General features: G+C 43.8%; 1 protein-coding gene across 1 annotated transcript; it reads right to left on the bottom strand.

Annotated features, from left to right (window-relative positions):
* Positions 1-5,363: 5,363 nt before the first annotated feature.
* LOC308496742 (importin subunit alpha-7-like) lies at positions 5,364-6,946 on the bottom strand (the record flags this gene model as incomplete). Its single annotated transcript, XM_081046387.1, is given in 4 exon segments — positions 5,364-6,013; positions 6,016-6,518; positions 6,520-6,661; positions 6,664-6,946. Coding segments are annotated over 4 exon segments (1,578 nt in total).
* Positions 6,947-21,204: the final 14,258 nt, after the last annotated feature.

Below are 21,204 nucleotides of genomic sequence, written 5' to 3'. Positions count from 1 at the left end.
GTGGAACACGCACGTCGCTGCTCTGCAGCAGAGTGACAATTGTGCAGCACTGAACACGCTCTCCCTTCTCTGCATGCAGCTTTCCCAGGTCTCTGTGTTACTTTTGCACCGTGCCATGTTCAAGGTGCATGAGTGTAACCCTCATCAGACTCAACCATAGGCCCTCATCTTGGTGAGATAGGGCCTAAACAAAATGGCAGCTGCTGTGACTGTCCTTTTTTAGCAGCTTTTGGGCCAATAGTGTCTCAAGATCTTTCTTCAAGATCTTTCTTCACAGGCCTCATGAGATGCCCCAGACTCAGCTCATGTGTAACTACCTTGTAAGGGTGCATGAAAGCGGCATGAGAATTGGGTTGGCTGAATTCATCAGGATTGCAGAATCCTGTTTTGTAATCCCACTGAGCCCTCCAAGACTTTAGAGTGACTGGTTGATCTTCTGGCTTCGACTCCTCTCCCCAGGACCCCGGCCAGACCCAGTGCCTGACCTCTCTATTTATGGCTTCAGCACTCTCCCCAGTCCCACCCGTGCCAACTCCACTGCAGCAGAGCACAACAAAAAGATGCTGGAGAGTGACTTGTTTAATTGTAACTTTCGTTCATTTGCTTTAAAAAAGAAAAGTGGGGAAAGGCATGTATATAATGAGTGACATTTTGCAAGAAGTCCTGGAGGAGCATTTCCAGCAGGATCCCAGTCCCACTGATGAGGAGACACTGCAGATTTCTGAGCATCTCCAGAGTGAGCATCAACTTAGCATCAGGCAATGTTCTGGGCATTGGGGCATGGTGGAGAACTCATCCCGTCAGGTCTCGCCTGTGGTCTTACGTTGCATTGGGTAGAGTCAGAAAATAGAGACTAAGTAAAGCTTCTCAGGGAATTGTAAGAGTGGAAGTATAGAGCTTGACTAATATTAGGTGATGTGAGAAGGCAACATTCAAGTTGAGATTTGAGCGGCACCAAGGAGCCAGCCAAGGGCAGAGCAGAGCATGTGAGGGAGAGCGAGCCTAGGGAAAGGACGTTAACATCCAACAATGTTGGAAAGTTAGAGGGACTCAGGGAGGGCCAGTATGGCTAGAGCATGACATGCAAAGGCTGTGTGATAGAGGACAAGGCTGAAGAGCTGCAGGAGCTTGAGTTTCAGTCCAAGAGGGGCAGCAAGCATTGAGAAGGAAGCTGCTAAGTCAGACGATAAGATTTATATTTTTAGACCATTCTCAATGTGGCAAATGAGTTGTGTATGGGCAACAGTGAACACAGGTCACCACTTAGCAGCCTATGTGTTTTCAGAGGCTTGGGCTGAGGAGAAGTGGCGAACAAAGGTGGACACACCTATATTTGGGTGTGATATAGGATTGATTGGATATGCTGGTGGGTTAAATGTGGTGGAGTAGGCAAAGAGAGACAAAAAGGATAACTTCTAAATTTGGAGCTTGAACAATTAGGATGATAATGGAGCCATTTAGGGAAATGAGAAAGACTAGGAGATAGGATTTTTTTCAGGGAGAAATGGGGAATAGAGTTCTGTTTTGGACATATTAAGTGTGAGATGCCTACCAGATATCTGTAGAGAAAAAACATAAGCAAATGGTATATGAGCTTGACCAAAGTTGTGGACCCCAGCTTCTCCTTCTCCTGGCTCATGACCAACCCACACACGTTTCTCCAATTTAATAGATGAAATAAGTAAGTGCTGCACAAAAGTACGTATATTAGACCATGAAGAAAAATGGCTGTAGGTTTCATTGCTAAAAGATGGGAGCAAATGGATCAGCTTGGAGACAGATCCCAAGATAGGGGATCTAATGAGTCTCCATCACCTAACCCTGGAAAAGTTATCCCAGGGTTGATACCATACTCCTAGAAGTTTCAGATGTCCAAAGACATGGCCCAAAGTACTAGGGGCCTCTCAATTAGTAGACTGGAACATCTCAAATGGTCTATCCATATGATTCCTACACTTACCCGTTCCTACCCACCCACCTGGGACAGTCTAGAACTAACCCAAGAGAAAGGAATGGCCACCTAGAAAATCATCTTTCTTTTCTACATTCTGCACAAGGGGAATGAAAAACTTTCCAAACCAGAACTTCTGTAATGAGCTATGCAGTGTGTTCCTCGATTTCTGTGAAACACTATATCCCATTGAGTGAGGTTCCCGCTCTCCCAGCCTGTGATCTTCCCCTCAAAAACAAAAGAAAAAGCATGCAACTGCTTTAAGATTCAAATTGTTCTCTCTCCTCAGTTAGTTCCTTGAAATAAGTCAATGAATAGTTTCTCAACAGTACAGTGCACTCTCTCCATGAAAAAATTATAGGGTTCAGGCTGTTTAACCAGTAGAAAAATTTGATTGACTGAAAATCAGAAAGTGCTTTATAACATACTCAACAGAGTTTTCTGAGAGAATACATGAGCCTCTGTATTTTAAGGCCTTATTAAAGATCTGTTCAAATCTTTGTCCCATAAATGGTGCCATTTTCTTTTTCATAAATATATGAATACTGGAAAAAAAATTTGCTTAGTTCAAAAAACAAATACAATAATTTCCCTGATCATCTCATTTTCTTATTATTAAATATATTACTTTATCCTAATAGTAAGTAATAAAGTAGAATAAGTAGTTAGCTTACTTATTAAAGTTTTTTTTAATTACTTTTGAAATCTGAGGATTCTCAGGAGAAAGATTAGGGATTCTTTCAGGTGAGAGGTTAGGGAAATTCTAAAAGAATTTCTATAGCTGAAAATTAAGTTTATTTTCACAAAATTCAACACTCCAAAACACCTCCAACTAGAGTCTGACCTGAACCCAAAGGATGCAGTGATTGAAGGAGAATTTTAACATCAAGACAATTACACAACTGTGTACAAGTCTGTCATTAGGGGTATTGTTTTGTTTTAAATATCAAGTTTCAATTCTATGTAATGCACAATCCCTGGGAGGGACCTGTGGCAATTACCTTTAAATACAGACACATCTATTTAATTTAAGCAGGTTAAAAAAGATGCTTCCCTCAAAAAAATCCCCCACCCCCACCCCTGGAGAAACAGTCCAAATGTATACATTTAAGCAGCATTTTGTCATTAAATATTTGCAAATTTGATAGGAATCAAAGCTTCTTTTGAAGAATGAGACTAAAATGGTAACTGAAATACATTTGCTTAGTCCCACCCTTTTCTAAATTCCCAATAAGAAAGAAAAAGTTTTGCCCCCAAATGAGAAATTGGAGGATGGTACCATCCAAGTTTGCTGGGCAACTGGTGACAGACACCAAGACTGGTATTATAGATTCAACAATTTGATCAAAGATGTGTGCTTAGAATGTTGGGGACTGGAGAATTCTTCCGGATCCCTGGACCCTGCCAGCTGTGCCCTCCCCTTGGGAATCAGGGTGCCTGTATGATCATGTGCCTGTGGTCCAGGTTGCCTGCCAGGAAGCATGAGCTGCATAATAGTGTGGAGCTCCCCGAGCCAGCTCAAGGAACAGCTATTGCCTATGCTGCAGATGACCCAGAAGTTCCCTAATAGCTGATTTTATGACCTGTATTTGAGTAAACTCCGGGTAAACTTGGTTGCTTTGCCCTAACATCATAGCCAACATGCTACTTTGTCAAGTATATAATGTGGATGGGCAAATGTTTTTTATTCTGATGTTTTCCTTGAAAGTAGTAACAGTGCAAGGTAACATAAACAATATGAGTATTTCCCTCCTAGATGAATAAATAAATAAACAGTCTAGATAAATAATCCTTCTGTGATGTTGCCATGATGGTCAAATCAAAACCAGTTTTTCTCTACAAGGCCCACCCATGTGTGCAGAGCCTGGAGGATTTGGGGAGACTATAAAGAGAGGAGAGACATAGAGGAGTGTTGAGCTATCCATTGGGTGGGTTAGGAAACGTACTTCTGCCATATTCAACCCCCAAATCCCAAAACCACCTACTTTTTGAAGCACATGTAAGAAGGAAGGCAGCTTGCAAGCCCACTGCCATCTACATTACCAATGAGACATCCTGTTGGATTCAGGAAAGAATTTTGTTTTCAATCAAAGTAGGTCCCAGAGAGTTAGATGGGATAATGATAAGATCCATATCTTTGTATTTCATGATTAAATTGCTAATTTCCTAGGGTAAAAAGAAAAAGAAATTAAAACTGCAATGAAAAAGAGGGAGATATTTTATAAATTTATAAATTATCTGTTAAGGAAAGATATTCAGGCTGGTATTTGATTTTTCAATTGCAACACTGAATGCAAAATAGCAATAAAGCAGAGTTCTAAGGTAAAAGGATTATGAGTTATATGATTATTTAATTATGGTTCAAATGTAATGGCAAATAAAAGGTATATTTGGCTGTGCAAGGACTCAGAAACAATAAATTCCAAAAGAATTACTCAAGGAGATACTCCATACAAGTGAAAAATGAATCAGAATGAACTTAACATAAAAAAATAGAAAAATGTGATATTGAACACACAGTAAAACTTATAGTCCAGTTTAACTATCTATCAATGATGTATTAGTTGTAAAGCTTACTGCAATGGTAAACCCAATGTTTTGAACATTTTAATATATTTTGTCTGGTGTTTTAGTTGTTTTTGAGCTGGAGGGTAGTTCCTGTTTTTCCATCTTGACTAGAAATGAAATTTAGCTAGTTTTTATAAAAAACTAAATTTTCTAAATGTTACTGGTAGAGAAGAGTGCAATTTGTTTTTTTAATATTGATACATGTGACTCAACATTTACAAATATCTTGTGGATTCAAAGAGAATCTATGCATTTGTGGGGGGTTATGTATATCTATAACCTAGTCATCGAAATACAACAGTTTTGTTTTTTCTTTTTAATATGTGTAGCTTTTACATTGTTTTTCTGTCAGAGCAAGAACACTTTGTTTTGGATTTCTCCCCTCTTCTCCCAACCCTACTTCTGGAATATTCCATCTGTGCAAGTACCCAAGATAAAAGTTACACAGATCAAGGCAGACAACAGGGAAGGATGAAAGAAGATAAAAGGGAAGGAGGTCACCACTAAAGAATGAAAAAAGGTGCAAAATCGATTACCTCAGTCCTCCTTTGTTTATCCCTGGGCTCCTGGGTTAAAGACACATGTGAGTCAAAATACAGTGTAAGGAACAAACACCCAACACGTCCCCTTTTTGCCACAAAACCCAAATGTGAGCCTCAGATGGTTCTGTCTGTCCAGAGGGTGCTCCCTCCAGGGAAGGGGGCGGAATAGGTCAAGAGCAGTTTCCAGGGCAGTGGAGGTGTGCAATGGCTGATGGTGGGGAGATGGTTTCCCGCCCACCAGAGGGCTGCTTTTCTGCTGGTTGGTTGTGCTTCCCATCCCTTCCCCTCCCCAGAGGCAGACATTATAGCTGGAAGCCCTCCATGGGGACCTCAGGCTGCTGGAAGATGAACTGCTGTTGTGTTTCATCCACTTGGGCGGGTAGGCTGCTATCATCATCTTCTACACCAAAGTAGTGCTCAATGAGGTCGAAGGCCTTCTGGTAGATCTCCTGGTTCTCATGGCTCTGGAGAAACTCAATTTTATCCAAGCCATAGGCTTCCTCAATGAGGACACAGTAGGGATTGACCCCTGAGACACTGTGCTTGCCCTCTTGCTCTCCAAGCCGAAGGATGTTCTCCAGTCCATTGAGGGCCACTTGCACAACCTTTGAGTCCATCACAGTCAGCAAGTCACACAGGGATTTGATGCAGCCCAGTGAGACCAGGTACCTGATCTGCTCAGGGGTTCCTCCTGATGTGGCATTGGTGATGGCCCAGGCTGCCTCTTTCTTTGTATGAAACTCTACTTTCTGAAGGATTTCAATCAACACAGGGAATATATTTGCATCTGTGACAGTCTGTATTTGAGCCCTGTTGCCAGCAATGATATTTGAAATGATCCAGCAAGCTTCTTTCCGGAATGACTCCTTGGGGCTGCTCAGCAAGTGAAGGAGACAAGGAAGGGCTGAACAGTTAAGAATCACCTGGGTCTGGGTGTCATCCCCAGTGACGTGTTACCCACAGCTCTCAGGGCAGGAGAAGCCACTGTGTAATCATTATGCATTAGAAGCTCTACCAATTTTCTGCAGACTCCAGAGTCTATGACCGCCTGGATCTTCTCCTTGGGTCCATCGGATAGATAAGAAAGGGCCCAGCAAGCATCTGCTAGCAAATCTGAGTCGCTGCTGAGGAGTAGGCCAGACAGCACAGGGGAACAAGGGGAGACCTTTGCAAACTCTGGGGGTGGGTCCTTCCCTCCGCAGGAGTGTGACTGTGCCCAGATTGCATTCCGTGTCACTGTCAGTCGTGTGGACTTTGTAAGGAGTGTTCCCAAAGGATTAAGGATGGAACCGTTCAAGACGTAATCTCTGCAAACGGAGCTGTCTGCAGCCACGTTTCCCAGTGCCCGGGCGGCCTGTGCCTGTGTACGCTCCGAGTTAAGCAGCTGTATAAAAATGGGGGCGGCCCCTGCTTCAGTGACAATTTTGGTCTGCTGAGAGGTTCCAGAGGCAACGAGCCCAGGCAGCTTCAAACTGTAATGTGCAATTCTCACTCCTCTTCAGAAACTCCACAAACCGACCCCCCACTCCTGGCGTGTGGAGAACTTCATCTGTTGGAGGACTGGGCTCTTTGGAGAGCAGTTTCCGGAATTTCTGGGTATTGCTAACTGCAGGTCAGAATCATCAGAAAAGAGCACGTCTACCATCTCTCTTGTGGTCACACTCTCCCCAGGGGTAGACCTCACATAGGAATCCATGAGAGGACCAGCGAACATGGCGCCTTCTTCACCAATCATCTTCACATTTCTCCGTTTAAAAAGTTGTTCCCGCTTCTGCTTCCGGAGCTGAATGCCCTCTTCTTCTCTTCTTCGCCTCATTTCCTCAGGGTTTAAGGCATTGTTCTTATAGCTCTTCCTTCGATAACTCTCCTTCCCTGGGCTCACCATGGTCTCCACCGAGCCTCTGCTCCTACTTGGCGGCGGCAGCTCCCGCGGACAACATGGCGGAGCTGCAGGACGACGGCCGGAAACGGACAAACAGCGTGACCCGCAACCCCGGGCAGAAGCGCGTTCTCAGCCCCACAGCCTGGTCTACACAGAGGCTGTTACATTTTTTTTTTGGTCTTTTATGCTAATTCAATATTGAATAGAAATGATGATAGTCTGCATTCTAGACATGGTCTCAATTTTACAGGAAAAGTGTTTAAATATTTTACTATTAATAATGAGACTAGCTGTAGTTTGAGATATTTTTTCTCTTTTCCTTCCTTCCTCCCTCCCTCCCTGCTTCCCTCCCTTCCTTCCTTCTTTCCTTTTCTTCTAGAGATGTATTGATTAAGGACATCTTCTTCCTTTCCTATTTTAACAAGATTTTTATGAAGAATATATAATGAATCTTATTAAATGCTTTTGACTTTTGAGATCGTATGGTAGATGACATATGTAGGATTTTTTTAAATGTTGAACCAACTTCAAAAAAACACCCACCTGGATGGGGTCTTTGTGGGTTTAATGTGCGGCAGTGTTCAGTTTGCTAGTATTTGTTTAGGACTGGGGCACTTACGCACATGAGCAAAATTGGCCTGTAATTTTCATAAGGGATGCTCTTTTTCCATCAGCAGCAAAGGGTTTGTTGATGCTATTAACATTTTCGAAATCCAAATCACTTCCAAACTGGCGGTCTTCCTTTTCCTCAATACAGAAATAGCACTAGCATCTTTTACTTACCATCCACAATACGGACAATTTTTTCCCCACTCAACTATGGAACAGGTGAAGAATGAAAAGAAGATGGAGGAGATCATCAATGGGGCAGGGCCAGCCAAGTCAGGAAAGAAGATACAGACAGTGTGCACCGATGTAAGAAGAGAAGGTGCAAAGTGGGATTATACCCTCTATGGAGGCAAAAAGCAGAGGAAAACATAGGGATGGGGAACCTATGACCCCTTAGATTGAAACAAGTAGGAGGAAGTAGAATTCCATTTGCTTGGTTGGCCTTCTCTATGCACCAAAAACTTGTTCTCAATAAATCAAGTGAGGCTCAAATTCCTTTCTAGAGTTTTCCATGAAGAACCCAAACCCCAATAATTGAAAACAAGGCACACTTTTCATTATAGACGCCTCGAGCATCATAATATGCTAACAACTATAAATACTGCACTGTGAGGTTCTGACTGGCAGTTGGTTCCATCCTCAGTGTCTCACAGGGCATCTGGGGAATCTTCTTTTTTCTGGCCTGGTCCAGATTTCTTATCTGCACTGTGCATATCCTCTTGATCCCCCTATGCTCCGCACTAATCTTGTCTTAAGCTGGTGTGTGCAGGGATATTGCTCTCCTGTGTCAGAGACCTTGCTGCTATCTGCATAAAATTCTTGGCCTCTCTATCTGCAATTCCTCCAAGTTCACGGGAAGTACCACATCTCTATCAACTACTAAAGAGGCTTTGCCCTCCTTTAATAAGTTCTGCATAGCAGAAACCCTGCTGGTTAAATTTGGGGGCTCCACAACATTCTCTTTTTCTTTGAGTCACTCCGTGTTTTCTGGTCAAAGGTCTATATGTGATGATGATGATGATGATGATGATGATGATAAGTTAACATTACCTAATCTCATTAAGTGCTGGACACTATATATACATAATTACTCATTTTCACAGTCTAATGAGACCTCATTTTACAGATGAGGACACTGAGCTCCCGGAGTTTAACCGAGGGCACAATTTGCTTAAACAAAATGACACGCCACAACTCTGCTTGTCTGGCACTTGTACTTTTCCTTCAGGCTACAGCAGCCCAGAGCCTCACTTCTGAGCCATTTCATACCCACCCAAGCTCCGAGGTGACAGAGAGGAGGTGCTGGCAAAGGTGACACATGTAGTTGCAGGACAGGTTGGCACTGCAGGGGAAGGTCACATGGCCGGAGCTTGGTTCTCACTCTGAGCCCTCAGACTCAGCGTGCAAGCTGCCTGGGCTCCTTCCAGCAATCCTGTCCCACAGCTGCCCCTGCAACCAAGGAACTTCCTGGGAAGGGCCCTGCAGTGACCTCCTGGCAACTCGCCCTGGAGGGGGGTTGGGGTCAGTTATCCAAACTATCCAGCACAGGAGCTGAAGATTGAAAACTGCTGGATTATAGAAAAGAACCACAAATAGCCATGTGCTCTAGATATCTGTAACTTTGGTGTTCATAACTTTGTAAAATTGTACAAATATTTTTAATAACACGTTTAACATAGCAAGAAATAAAATTAGAAATGTTTTCCTGGCAAATGGGTCCATGAGCGGTTTATGCAAGTTGACATGACAGACCGTCCTCTGCTGCTGTCTACGCTATCTCCTCCGCCTGGCCCCTCACAGCACCAATGCTTGCCAATTAGCAGTAAGCTGACTCCTGGTGAACCCAGGAAGCAGCTGTGATCACTGCCAGCTAAAATCAAGGATTAGCAAGTCAGCATGGCTCCAGATTGCAGAAGCTGCTTAAGCCCATATAGGCACATTACATTATTTTTCCTGGCTGAATAGAGAGAGCAAGCTCTCACTGCCCGGAGAAATTCACACTTACCTTTCTCATCTGTCAACTATATCAATGAAAATGAGCATTCATGTTATCATGCTGCTGATCACACACCAGCAAGTCAGCACTCACATATTACCATTCTTAATGTCCATCTACTGCCTCTTACTGCTCGCCTCAGAAGGCTGAGTGTTTCTCCAGGCAATGCCAACATTGTCCTAAATGGACACCTGCTTGCAAACTGACAGAAAAGGCAGTGGCTTCATTCCCTTCTCTTCCACCTGGAGCTGATTTTAAAACAACTTTTCTTTTTCTGCCCCTGTTCCCTACTGCTGTTAGATCTTACGTGAGAATTATGTCACTGAGGCTTGAACTAGCAGTACCCAGAGAGAAAGCAAGGCTGGTGCTGGTGGGCCTGCTCTCTCAGCATTGCTAGGAGGAGAGGTGTTTCTTTCATCCCAGATCAAGTCACAAGCTGGGGGAGAGGAGAACTCTTCCCAGGCTCCCATTGAACCTTATTGCATAATCTAGGGGCTAGGAAGAAAAGAAGTGGTTCTAAGAGGAAATGGCCACAGAGGGTCAGCAGTGCTCAGGTAAGCAGTCTGTATTCACCTGCCTTTGAAATGCTCAGAAAGGCAGGTGAAAGGAAAACGGGAAAGGCAAACTCTCCTTCCTCTTGCTTGGCCCTCAGCCTGCTCTCCGTTCTCCATCTGCCAGAACGGGAGAGTGGGCGTACCCTGCCCATGCCATAGCGTCAGGAGCTTGTGCAACTTCTGTGGGAAAAAAAAGTGAGTTGATTTTTCTAAATTTTCTCCATATTTGAGTTCTAAGAGACTCAAAAAAAATGCGTGTCCTCATGTATCTCTCCTTAGCTCTTAGACCATTCATTTAACTAGCATCTATTAAGCACCTACTATGTGCAAGGTGTGAAGAATGGGGCTGAGAATATCTAAGTGAGGGAAATGGAGTCACTTCGAGTTGAGTAAAACTGTTTCCTAAGAGCCACACCCTTCCACCAATCTCTGTAAGCCGACAGAGACAGCAGCACGCAGAGTATTAGGACAAACAGACAGAAATTAATGGACCAAATGAAGAGCAATCTGAGCAAGGCCATGATGTGAGCACTTTGACTACAGCACTTTCCCTTAATGACTACGCATAAAATAAAGATGACATTATTCCAAGATTTATCGTTGTTGCCCTGAGACTACAGCAGGGAAGTTTCTATCCTATATTTTCCTGCTCAAAATTTTGACACAGTCCTTAAATCAGCTCATTTGTATCAATAAGCAAATAATGTAAGCAAATAATTGACCTGGAACGAAAGGTTGAACAAAAGGGTTTGAACTTTAAAATGGTATCAATAGTCTTGTCATCCAGTGCTCGGAAACAAATGATCTCAAAACTTAGTGGCATCAACAAGTTTTTTATGTGACATAGTTTCTGAGGGGCACGAGTTGGAGAGTGGCTTAGCTGAGAGCTTCTGGCCGGGTGGGGTGGGGTGGCTGTTGGGGCTTAGTGTCTCTGAAGAGGATTTCAGTCAAAATGCTGGCTGGGGTCGCATTGTCTGAAGGCTGGACTACGCTGGAGGGTCACTTCACAAGCTCAGCGGGCAGGAAACCTCTGTTCCTTGCCCCCGGTCCTCTCCGTAGGGCTGCTTGTCTTTTATGGCCTAGATTCATAAGTGACACGCCATCACTTCTGCAATATTCTATTGGTTACATAAGCCAGCTTCCCCTTTTTTAAACAGACATTACTTTTTAGAGCATTTTTAGTTTCACGGCAAAATGGAGGGAAAGCACAGCTATTTCCCATATGCCCCCTTCCCTCACATACGCACAACCTCTCCCATTATCAACATGCCCCACCAGAGGGGTGCGTCTGTTACGACTGATGACCCTACACTGACACATCATCATCTCCCAAAGTCCACAGGGTTCACTTTTGGTGTCGTACATTCTATGGGTGTAGACAAATGCATACTGACATATGTCATCATCAGAGTATCACGCAGAGTAGTTTCACTGGGCTAAAACTCCTCTGTGTTCCAAGTATTCATCCTTCTTCTTGAACCCCTGGCAACAACTGATCTTTTTACTGTCTCCATGGTTTTGTGTTTTCTAGAATGTCATGTAGTTGGAATCACACAGTACGTAGCCTTTTCAGATTGTCTTCTTTCACTTAGTAATGTGTAGTTCAAGTTCCTCCATGTCTTTTTATGGCTCGATAGCCCATTTCTTTTTAGCACTGAATTATATTCCATTGCCTTGATGTACTACAGATGATGTATCCATTCACCTCCTGAAAGGCATCTTGGCTGCTTCCAAGTTTTCAGGCCAGCACTGTGCAATGCTAGCGAGGAATACAGAACACACCAGTGAAGGAAGGAAGAATTATTGGGGCCACACAGGAAACTGAGCATTACTGGGGCCACCCTGGAAACAGTCTCCCTCTGTGGTCCCCAATGATTCATGTTTCTCCTACATGGAATATACATTCATTTCTTTTCAAGGCCCATTACAGTTTCAGCTCAAAGTCAGAATGCCATCACCTAAACTAGGTCCAGGTACGAATGATGATCCTTAGATGTAGTTCCTTAAGTTTACCACCTTGAGTACAGTTCCTTTTGACCTGAAGACCTGCAAAATAAAAAGGCAGTTATCTGCTCCCTTGCTCCCAACACACACACACACACACACACACACACACACACACACCATACAATGATGGGACAGGCATAGCATACCTATTTTAGACCTTCCTGTTCGTTTTGAGTTAATTTTTGTATAAAATATGAGGTATGGGTCAGAGCCAACATGTAAATCACCTATGGTATACACAGCCCACACTGATTAGCTCTGGTGACATGGCAGAGACAAGGAAAAGACATAAACCACTAATAAAATGTTACTTTTCACTTAATTAGCCCTCTCTCAGCTCAGCAGAAACCAGAGGCACTGAGCAGCCTTCCATCCTGACCAGGGATCATCTCGTGAGCAAACCCTCTCAGGGTCAGCTTGCATGTCCGTTATGAAATTCAGCGTTTCTATGAACTTTGCATGGAAAATCGATATTGCAAAGATAGTGATATCTGGAGAACTTCAAATCCAAGAGGCATGGGGTTCTCATAGTTCTTCCTTTACTCCCATGACTCACCAAGACTTGGGCAGCCTCAGAGAGAACCCCATGGGCAGAGGGAAGAGTTCTCCTAAAAAAGTAAGAGGAGACAACCAAAGAAAACTGGATGAGGAAATCTGTTTTGATGGACCAGAAAATAAAAGGTGAAGTTAACACAGTGTAATGATAGTGCAATTTCCAAATATTATGTGAGAGACAGCCTCAAGACAAATATTTTTCAATTTCTAATGGAAAAATGGCATTTCTTTTATTTATTTTTATGTATTTTTGAGTGTTAACAAATAGTTCTAGTGATAATTAGCATCTTTGTATATTTATTGAAAACCAACACTAAATCTGTATATTTACAGAAAAATGCCTTAGACATAGATAATAGCACAATTCCATGTTTGTGAATTGACAGTTTCCTCTAAACATAGAGTAGAAATTCAGCAATTATCACTACAGCTGTTTGTTAAAATTTGACAATAGATAAATAATGACTAGAAATCAATCTTTTCATTAAAATTCAAGAAACAACAACAAAAAATATCTAAAGGAATTTTATTATTCCTTTAACAAGTCCAGGCCAGCCTTTAGGAAGCCCCTACACATATATTATGGTGTTGTTTCCATTTTTTGTAGACATAAATGATCTTTTTCTTTTCGTAGATGTGAGGGGCAGAGGTGATGCTTGTCTGCCTCCTATTCTTAACTTACCTTCCCATCTTTTTTCATGTATTGAAGACTTAGACTGCACACATACACTCATATACATTCATACACAGATGGTGCTTGAACCAAAGTGCTCTTCACACTGCTTATTCCCTCCACTAACTGGACCAACACACTTGTTCTTGTCCCAAACAACCCCTTCTCCTCAAAACCAAAACCAAACAAAAAGCCAAAACAACAAACCTACTGATTTATACTTTAGATGTTAATTCATTGCAAACATTTAGTTAGATATTACTTGTGCCTGAGAATCGTGTTGTGGGCTATTATTACAGAGAAAAGTCAGGTATCAAAATCACAGCTAAGATGGTGAGCAGGATGAGCCACATTTTATTCAGGTAGAAGGGGAAGAATCCTGCTCTCAGTCATTAAATGCAGAAAAGCTCCATTTTCTGGAATAAATGAGGTGTCTGTGATAGTGCTTGGCCTTCTTATCACCAGAGACGGTGGCACAGAGAGCAGTGGGTCAGCCCACGGCAGAATGAATGACAGCTGAGAAAGATCTTGGTCAATAAGATTACCTGCAGGGTTTGTGTCTGATTTTCAGCTTGTAGCGACGTGAGTGAAGAAAAGAAGATGTTGAGGCTAAATCAATCTCCATCTAAGGACTTGGAGCCAATGGAAGACCCTTTCTCTCATGATTTCTCATATTTCTTCTTCATTTCCATCATCTCTACAACATCTGTACACATGCATGCGTACAACCATCCCTTGGGATAATGATATTGAGGTGAGCAATAATGCAATTACTCATGCTGGAAGAACAGGATAATTACCATCCCGGAAGCCCATGTATTACAGATCTTCCATTTTGAACTTTCCTTAAAAGATAAATATACTATTTTCCATTTTGGAGCTGGAGACGTTCTCTTTCTTTCTCTTTTCCCTTCTACCCATACTTTGGATGAACCACAGTGGGGGTGTTACATCACACAAGGAAAAAGGAAATTATTTAGAAATTCTACAAGAAAAGAGGGAATGTGTCTAGAAGCATTGTGAGTCACCCTTTCCATCAGATGTGTTACCCTCCCCATCCACTGTTGCATGGCCTCCATAAGAGGACAGTTGCAACTCACCATCCTTTGTAGATACTGTTGACATACCTCGGGTGGAGTCTTCACTGTTACAGGTCGGTCACTTCCGTGGGCAGCACCCAGGCTGTAGTTATGAGAATGAAGCAGTGTGACCTTCCTGATGTGACCATTGTTTGAGTGAGCCAGCCAGATGCCAGGAAAATGACTGCGTGGTAGCCAACTTGTATCTGTCCAGAAAATGATTCTCGTTTTGGTCGAAAGTCTTACTGGAGAAAAAAAAAAAAAAACCTTGAATTTATCTTAATGAAAGTTTCCATGCTTGATTGTAGGCAGGGTTGGACCTACTGAGACTGCTTGTCCAGTAGAAAAACATTGACTCAATGATTTATTGAGAGTCTTTTCTGCTCAAGGCTGGATGTTGGGAATCACATGACGGGTATGATGTGTCTGCCCTAGAAAGGCCCATCGTCAGTGCTAGTTTATGAAAATGGATTTCTGTTGAAGTGATTCATGGATTCAACATCATCCCTGGATTCACCTCCCTAACTCTGCCTGTGATGACAGCACCCTAGAGTCCCAATTCCTGGGCTGTAGGACTTTGAGTGTAAGCAAAAGTAATCCAGTTCAAACTGGGTTAAGAAAGAACTGAAATGCACTGGCTCATGGAACTGCAAAGCCCAGCTGTAGGCATGGATGGAGCTGAGTGTTCAAACAATGCTGACCTTTGTAATTGTCCTCTGCTCTGCTGTCTTCTGTGTTGGCTTTATTCTCAGGCAGGCTGCCCCACACGGGGGCAAGTATGGTCACCAGTATTTCCAGGATTAAAGCAGTTCTCGGAAAAATAGAGAGCCTTGCTTACTCTTAAATGGTTCAGGAAAAAAGTGTGTGTGTATGTGTGTATAAGCATGTGCATATTACATAATACATATATGGAGAGAGAGAGAGAGAGAGAGAGTCAGAGAGCAGAAGGATCAGCAAATGTGGCAGAATGTCATTTGAGGAATCCCAGTGGTCTAGGTGAAGCAATTCAGGACTTACTTATACTCCTCTTGCAGATTTTCGATGAAACTGATGTTATGATTTTAAAACTACCTCTTTCCTGATAGCTCCAATAGCACCCAGCAAGACTCATGGGAGGCCTAGATTCTTGGACCCTTCTGGGTCAATTTTGGCCATCAAGGTATGCAGGGCTCTCCTGGCCTCCAGCTCACCCTGGAGCCACATGGGGTCAACCTCACCAGACCCACATGGCTGGCAGTGGAAATTGGGGTTCTGTTGCCAAAATGAGGGGAAATGGATACTGGCCAAGAGATAAAAACAAGAGTTTCACATCATCTTCCCCCTGAAATTCTACCCAAATGTCCTGCCATTCTTTCCTTTCTCTTGGTCTGTTAAGCAAAAATCAATAGACCATAATTACCATACGTAAAAAAATCTGCAATAGACCGTGATTCCCAGAAGAAAAAAAATCTGCAATTCCAACCCAAATTGTCATGGGATTAACAAAAATCTGTGATTCATAAACATCTTTCAAATCAGTGATGGGACCTCATATAGAAAGAGGTAAAATTATTTGGGACAATTTAGTCATATTCTTTTTGAAGTAAACCTTCTTCCTATTTATTTACAAAACTAATTATTTTTTCTTTAAAAATGAAAATAAGCCTGGTCAACGGGATTGTTTTATCAAAAAACAATTACAATGTACTTAATTACATATAGTAATTATAATTAAGCACTGAAATCCAACCTAAACCAACCTATTTTAATGAACTCAAACATATAAGAAAACAGCAAACTCAAGTAGAAATGTGAGGTTAGAATCTTCCACAATCCCTTAAGGGGTATTGTTCGTAATAATGCCAGGTAAATCAGAGAAACCCCTCTGAGAGAGAGCCCAAAGACAATCTCTAGAATAAAGCAATGTAGAAATATAACCTTTTATATAATTTTTAAAGCATAAAAACAAGCCTGACTCCAGGCAGTAGTTTCTACATATTTATATTTGGATTGCTGTAGCTCTAATGTAATGCTGTCTATTTTCTGCCTTTTAGGTGCTTAGGCGATTGTAACATTTTAACACTGTTCTGGAATAAGTGCTTTTTGTGAGAAGTTCATCCTCCAGGTTCAAACACTGCATTTCCTGGTAAAATTTTATTTTGCAATTATTATACTTTTTTTAGTCTTCTTCATGCCACAAGATATGTGAAGTCCAAAATATTTATGTTCCTGATTGTCAGTCTTTCCTTCTTAGAGATGTTGAAGCGAAAACAAAATAGACAACTCATTTTGTTGAATCAATACAGGCGTATTATCACAGCAAGCTTATAATTCAGGTGCACAATACCTGCATTTTCAGAGCACAGCAAGGAAGCTGGTAGGTGCTCAGAGGCACAGCAGGTAACTAATATCAATAAAGTAGCCCAGATTTGTGTTCCAACAACAGAGTAGGGGTCCAACTTCAACCCACAAAAGTAATGAAAAGAAGAGTTAAGGCCAAAGTCCTCCCCCAAACTCACCTTGCAGCTTGGAGATCAACTGCCTTGTGAGGACACATCCCAGCATCCCCTCCTCGTGCCCATGGCTGCACTGCAGAAAGACCAGTATTTGTGTAGGGGCAGGAGCAAATCGACCCATCATGACCAACTTCCTCTGTGGAGCAGGGACAGAAACCGGGCACAGGCACTATGTAAACAGCTTCAGGTAACCTTTGTCTAAAAGTCCATTTCTCTCTCAATGTTGCTCACTCCCACCTTATTGCCACCACCTTACAGCCCTCTTTTTCTTCTTCTCTGTGCCTGCTGTCTCTCTCTGCTACGGCTTTGGCATTTTGATGATCTCTTTTCTAGAAACAATTTTATAACAGAATAGAATAGACCTCAATCATACACAAGTAAAGCAATACTTTACGGTATTTAAGCATACTTCTGAATGTACTGAATATACATATAATTTGAATGTAAATTTTATGTCTATTTTGGCTTCCAGAGAACACTATCTCTAGATCTTAAACTACATGCAAAGTTTCCTACAGTGAGTCAATAGCAGACCCCAAAATATAGAACATTTTATTGGTTGCCTACCAAGCAAGTCTTAAAGTAAGCACTGGCTGACGTTCAGACCAAAAAAACCACCATATTCACACCCACACAGGCGTCCATTCCTTTCACCATTCATCCCACCTCCCAAAGAGCAGGACAGGAGCCTAGCCCTAGTGACGTCACACAAGAGGAGGCTATAAGCCCAATGTCTCTGTCATAAGAGGTTACAAGAGTTTAATTTTATGTCTTAGGACATAAAGACACCATTTTCAAATGAATGAATCTTCACAATATTCCCTGAAAAGACCCAGTCTTGGGGTGTGAAGGGCAGCTACGTGTGGGTTTGTGCTCAGGGCCAAGCTTCAAATGCACTTGCCATCCATCAGCAGCCAGTGACACATGAGTCACGGGCAGTGTGTGTGCCTTGGCCTGTGAGCCAGGCAGATGCCAGGTTACCCCGAAACACAGGGAGATGTCTCCAAACCCATCAAGTCACCTGTGAGGTGCCATGGCTGGTAGACAGAGCCCAGCCCAAGGACACGGCACTCACCCACCTGATCTCCCAGGTGGTGGGTCCAAGAGGCCTGGTGAAGGTAGGGTGCTGGCTCCAAGGGAAATTCTGATGTACAAGCATCAACCCACCCATTGGCATATAAGAGTACTTGCATTTTCCATTAGAAACCAGACATTTTTGATGTCTGTTCCATTCCTAAGTCTTACTTCCCTGAGACTCATGGTGAGAACTGACCAGGTAATGAAAGCCTGTGCTTCATGCCTCACCCAGCACATTGGCCAACCCTGGCTACTACTACTGTTATTGTTACTACCAATATCTGAGTATTTCTAGGTATTACTAATACCGGTATTTCCAACTTGTATTCTGCCCTTGTCTGAGTACTCACCCACCTCTGAGCCAACCTCTGACCCGATGTCCCCCAAGGATCCTCCTCCTTCTTAAGGTGATGGTGGGGAGGAGTTGAGGCTCAGCCATCGGTCAGGATTTCCATCATTCTTAAGGGATTTAAAGCCCTGCAACGCAGTGGTCTGGTTTTCAGGTCACTCCAAAAGAGTCCATGTTTCCTATTACATCACAGCACTCCTCACCCCGGCCTCCCAACACCCTGACCATCCAGATCTCACTCTGAGGTCCACACAGGCGTGGGAGACGCATGGAGATCTACTGAATAGACTCCCAGTCCCTCTAGACTGCTGGTGACTCTGGGAGGGAAACTTGGTCTCTCTGGGCCTGGACCCCGACTACATGCAGAGTGGAATCATGACAGCTGCTCTGAGGACTGACTCTACTGCTTACCTTGTTGTTCAGGGCAAGATGAGCCTGTCTGAGTGTCACCATCATCCACCGCCCCTGATGGGGCCCCTGGACTTGCATGGCCCAGGAGAGCTCTGTGAGGCCAGGGCCTCTCTGACCACACCATTGTTGGCCTTCCCTTCATTCATCTCAGGAACTCTGAGGCCATTCTGGAGAGCGTTCAGGGTGGACATGGGCCAGGGGGGCATTTACTGGCCCCAGAGACTGTAGTTCTCCATTCACAAAGAGGGTGTGGAATGCTAATCTTAGTCCCACCACATGGAAACGAATTCCAGAGCAGCACAGAGCCCAGCGGGCAGAGCTCAGCTGGGCTTTGGTAACACATCAGCTTATCCCACCAGTGCCCTTCATGTCCCAGGGAAAGGACATCCTGCCCGCCTTTCACCCTGACTGCCAATGCTAGACCACTTACGGTAGTCTTGCCCGGCCAGCCCCTGAAAGGGGGGCTATACCCAACCTCGCTGTTGCTTGGTAGAGAGCACCATTTCTTTCTTCAAACAAACTCAGCTCTGGGCTTCCCAGATGCTGGAGAACACTGACTGGGCTGAACTCCGAAGCCAGCTGGGGACACGCTCATGGCAGAGGGGGTGTTCAAAAGGGTCCAGGGAGGGTGGGGAAGGGGCAGGTGGGAAGGTGGTGCAGAAAGGCTCTCTCTGGTATTACTGGTCAAACCCCACCTGAGGGTCCACCATTTCTTCTCAAAACGCCCACATGAGGCTCCTTTTCATTAACTCTCAAGACCACACAGGGAAGGGCAGGGCCAACATAGCCAAGTCCTCCAGCTACAGGTCAGGGGACCACACAGGTTCAGGAGCCTTGCAGCCCCAGTGCCCCCCTCCCTCACTGAGGGACAATCCTAAAGCCTGGAATGTCCTGTGTTGTGTAGGGGCCAGAGCCACAGCACCAGGCTTTCCCTCTGTGCCATACCTAAAACCCCATGATCCATTCCAAGTCCTGTCTCACTTCTGTCTGCCCCTGAACCCAGTCTCCGCTGGGCTTCCTCACCTGCGTCCAAGATATGGCCCCTGACCCACCAGAAGCCCATGCTAATGTGCTTACAAATCAGTGGGAAAAGCAGAGTGGCCCTCTCTGGTGGGAGAAGCGTGCTGCAGAGTGGCCCTGGGTGAGGCTGTGGGAGCCCAAACACCAGCTCACGCGCTAGCTCTGTGCTGTGACTTCAGGGTGGAAGAGAGACTTCCCATCTAAAAATCTTCACTCCCTCCCACACATCCTAGCCCCTTGCATGGCATCCAGTGACTTTTGGAGGTTTTTCTCTTCAAAAACTTCTCTTTGAAATGCAAGCTCCTATAGGAACTGCAAGATCTTAGGGTGTTTTCAGTGAGCATCCTCACAGGACTACATAAGCATGACTTCCAGGCTGCAGTCCATCATGAAATTGGGTGGAGGAAGGCAGGGGACAAAGCTGGACTTGGGGGTGGAGGGCAGGTAGCAGGGGAGGGCTGGGACAGAGCTGAATGTGGGGGGCAGGTGTAGAGAGAGGGCACCCCTGACCCATGGTCTCAGTCTGCCAGAGACAGCTGTCGAGGGTGACAGAGCTTTCCGCAGGCTTCTAAACCGAGAGGATGGTGAGACTGGGGTTCCGCTCTGACAAGGAAGTAAAAGAGCGGCATGGGCACACCTCTCAGACCCAGCACAGGGTTTGGGCCCAGAATCGGTCTGGGGTGAGGGGCAAACGGCCAGGGACTTACACAGCCACCTAAGAGACATATCGTGGTCCCCGTGCCACCAATGGCCTGAGCAGTGGGGGCGTCAGGAAAACCACTGCTGCTGAACTGGCTGCTGAACTGATACACAAACTTAATTCCACCTAAAAGCGTGTACTTTTTAAATCACAAACTAAAAGAGGAAGGGATACATAAATAGGAACGAATGTTTCATATTTTTGTACTCTGCTGAGCAGGCAGATATCTTTACCCTCCAATCCCCTCCTCAATCTCATGAATATCACAAGAGGACTGTAAACGTATGTCAACATTAATATTAACTTAACACACACAACATAATGTACCTATATGCTATCTAACATACATGGGTAATGTAATGTGTGCATAACACATCATGCACGTACATGATCCACACATAACACACATGCATATAACAGGCCCAGGTAGTGTGCATAATGTGCAAATATAACATGCATAATATGTATGTGTGATATGCATGACATATACACTTGTAAATAACATGTATTCATATTGTGTCATGTACACACATACAGTGCACAATGCATATGCATGTAACATGCACAGATAGCATAAAGTATGACCATTACACATGCAACACATATAATGTACATGCAAAATAACATTCATACATAACATCACGTACATAATGCACATACATAACACACACACGCAACATGCATGGAAAACATGTATAACATGCAAACATGACATACGTAATGCAAATATGTGAGA

The sequence above is a fragment of the Rhinolophus hipposideros genome (genome assembly GCF_964194185.1).
Source record: "Rhinolophus hipposideros genome assembly, chromosome: 4".
In the NCBI taxonomy this organism is placed as follows: domain Eukaryota; kingdom Metazoa; phylum Chordata; class Mammalia; order Chiroptera; family Rhinolophidae; genus Rhinolophus; species Rhinolophus hipposideros.
The sequence above is the reverse complement of the archived record's forward strand: the minus strand, read 5'-3'. Positions and strand labels throughout refer to the sequence as shown.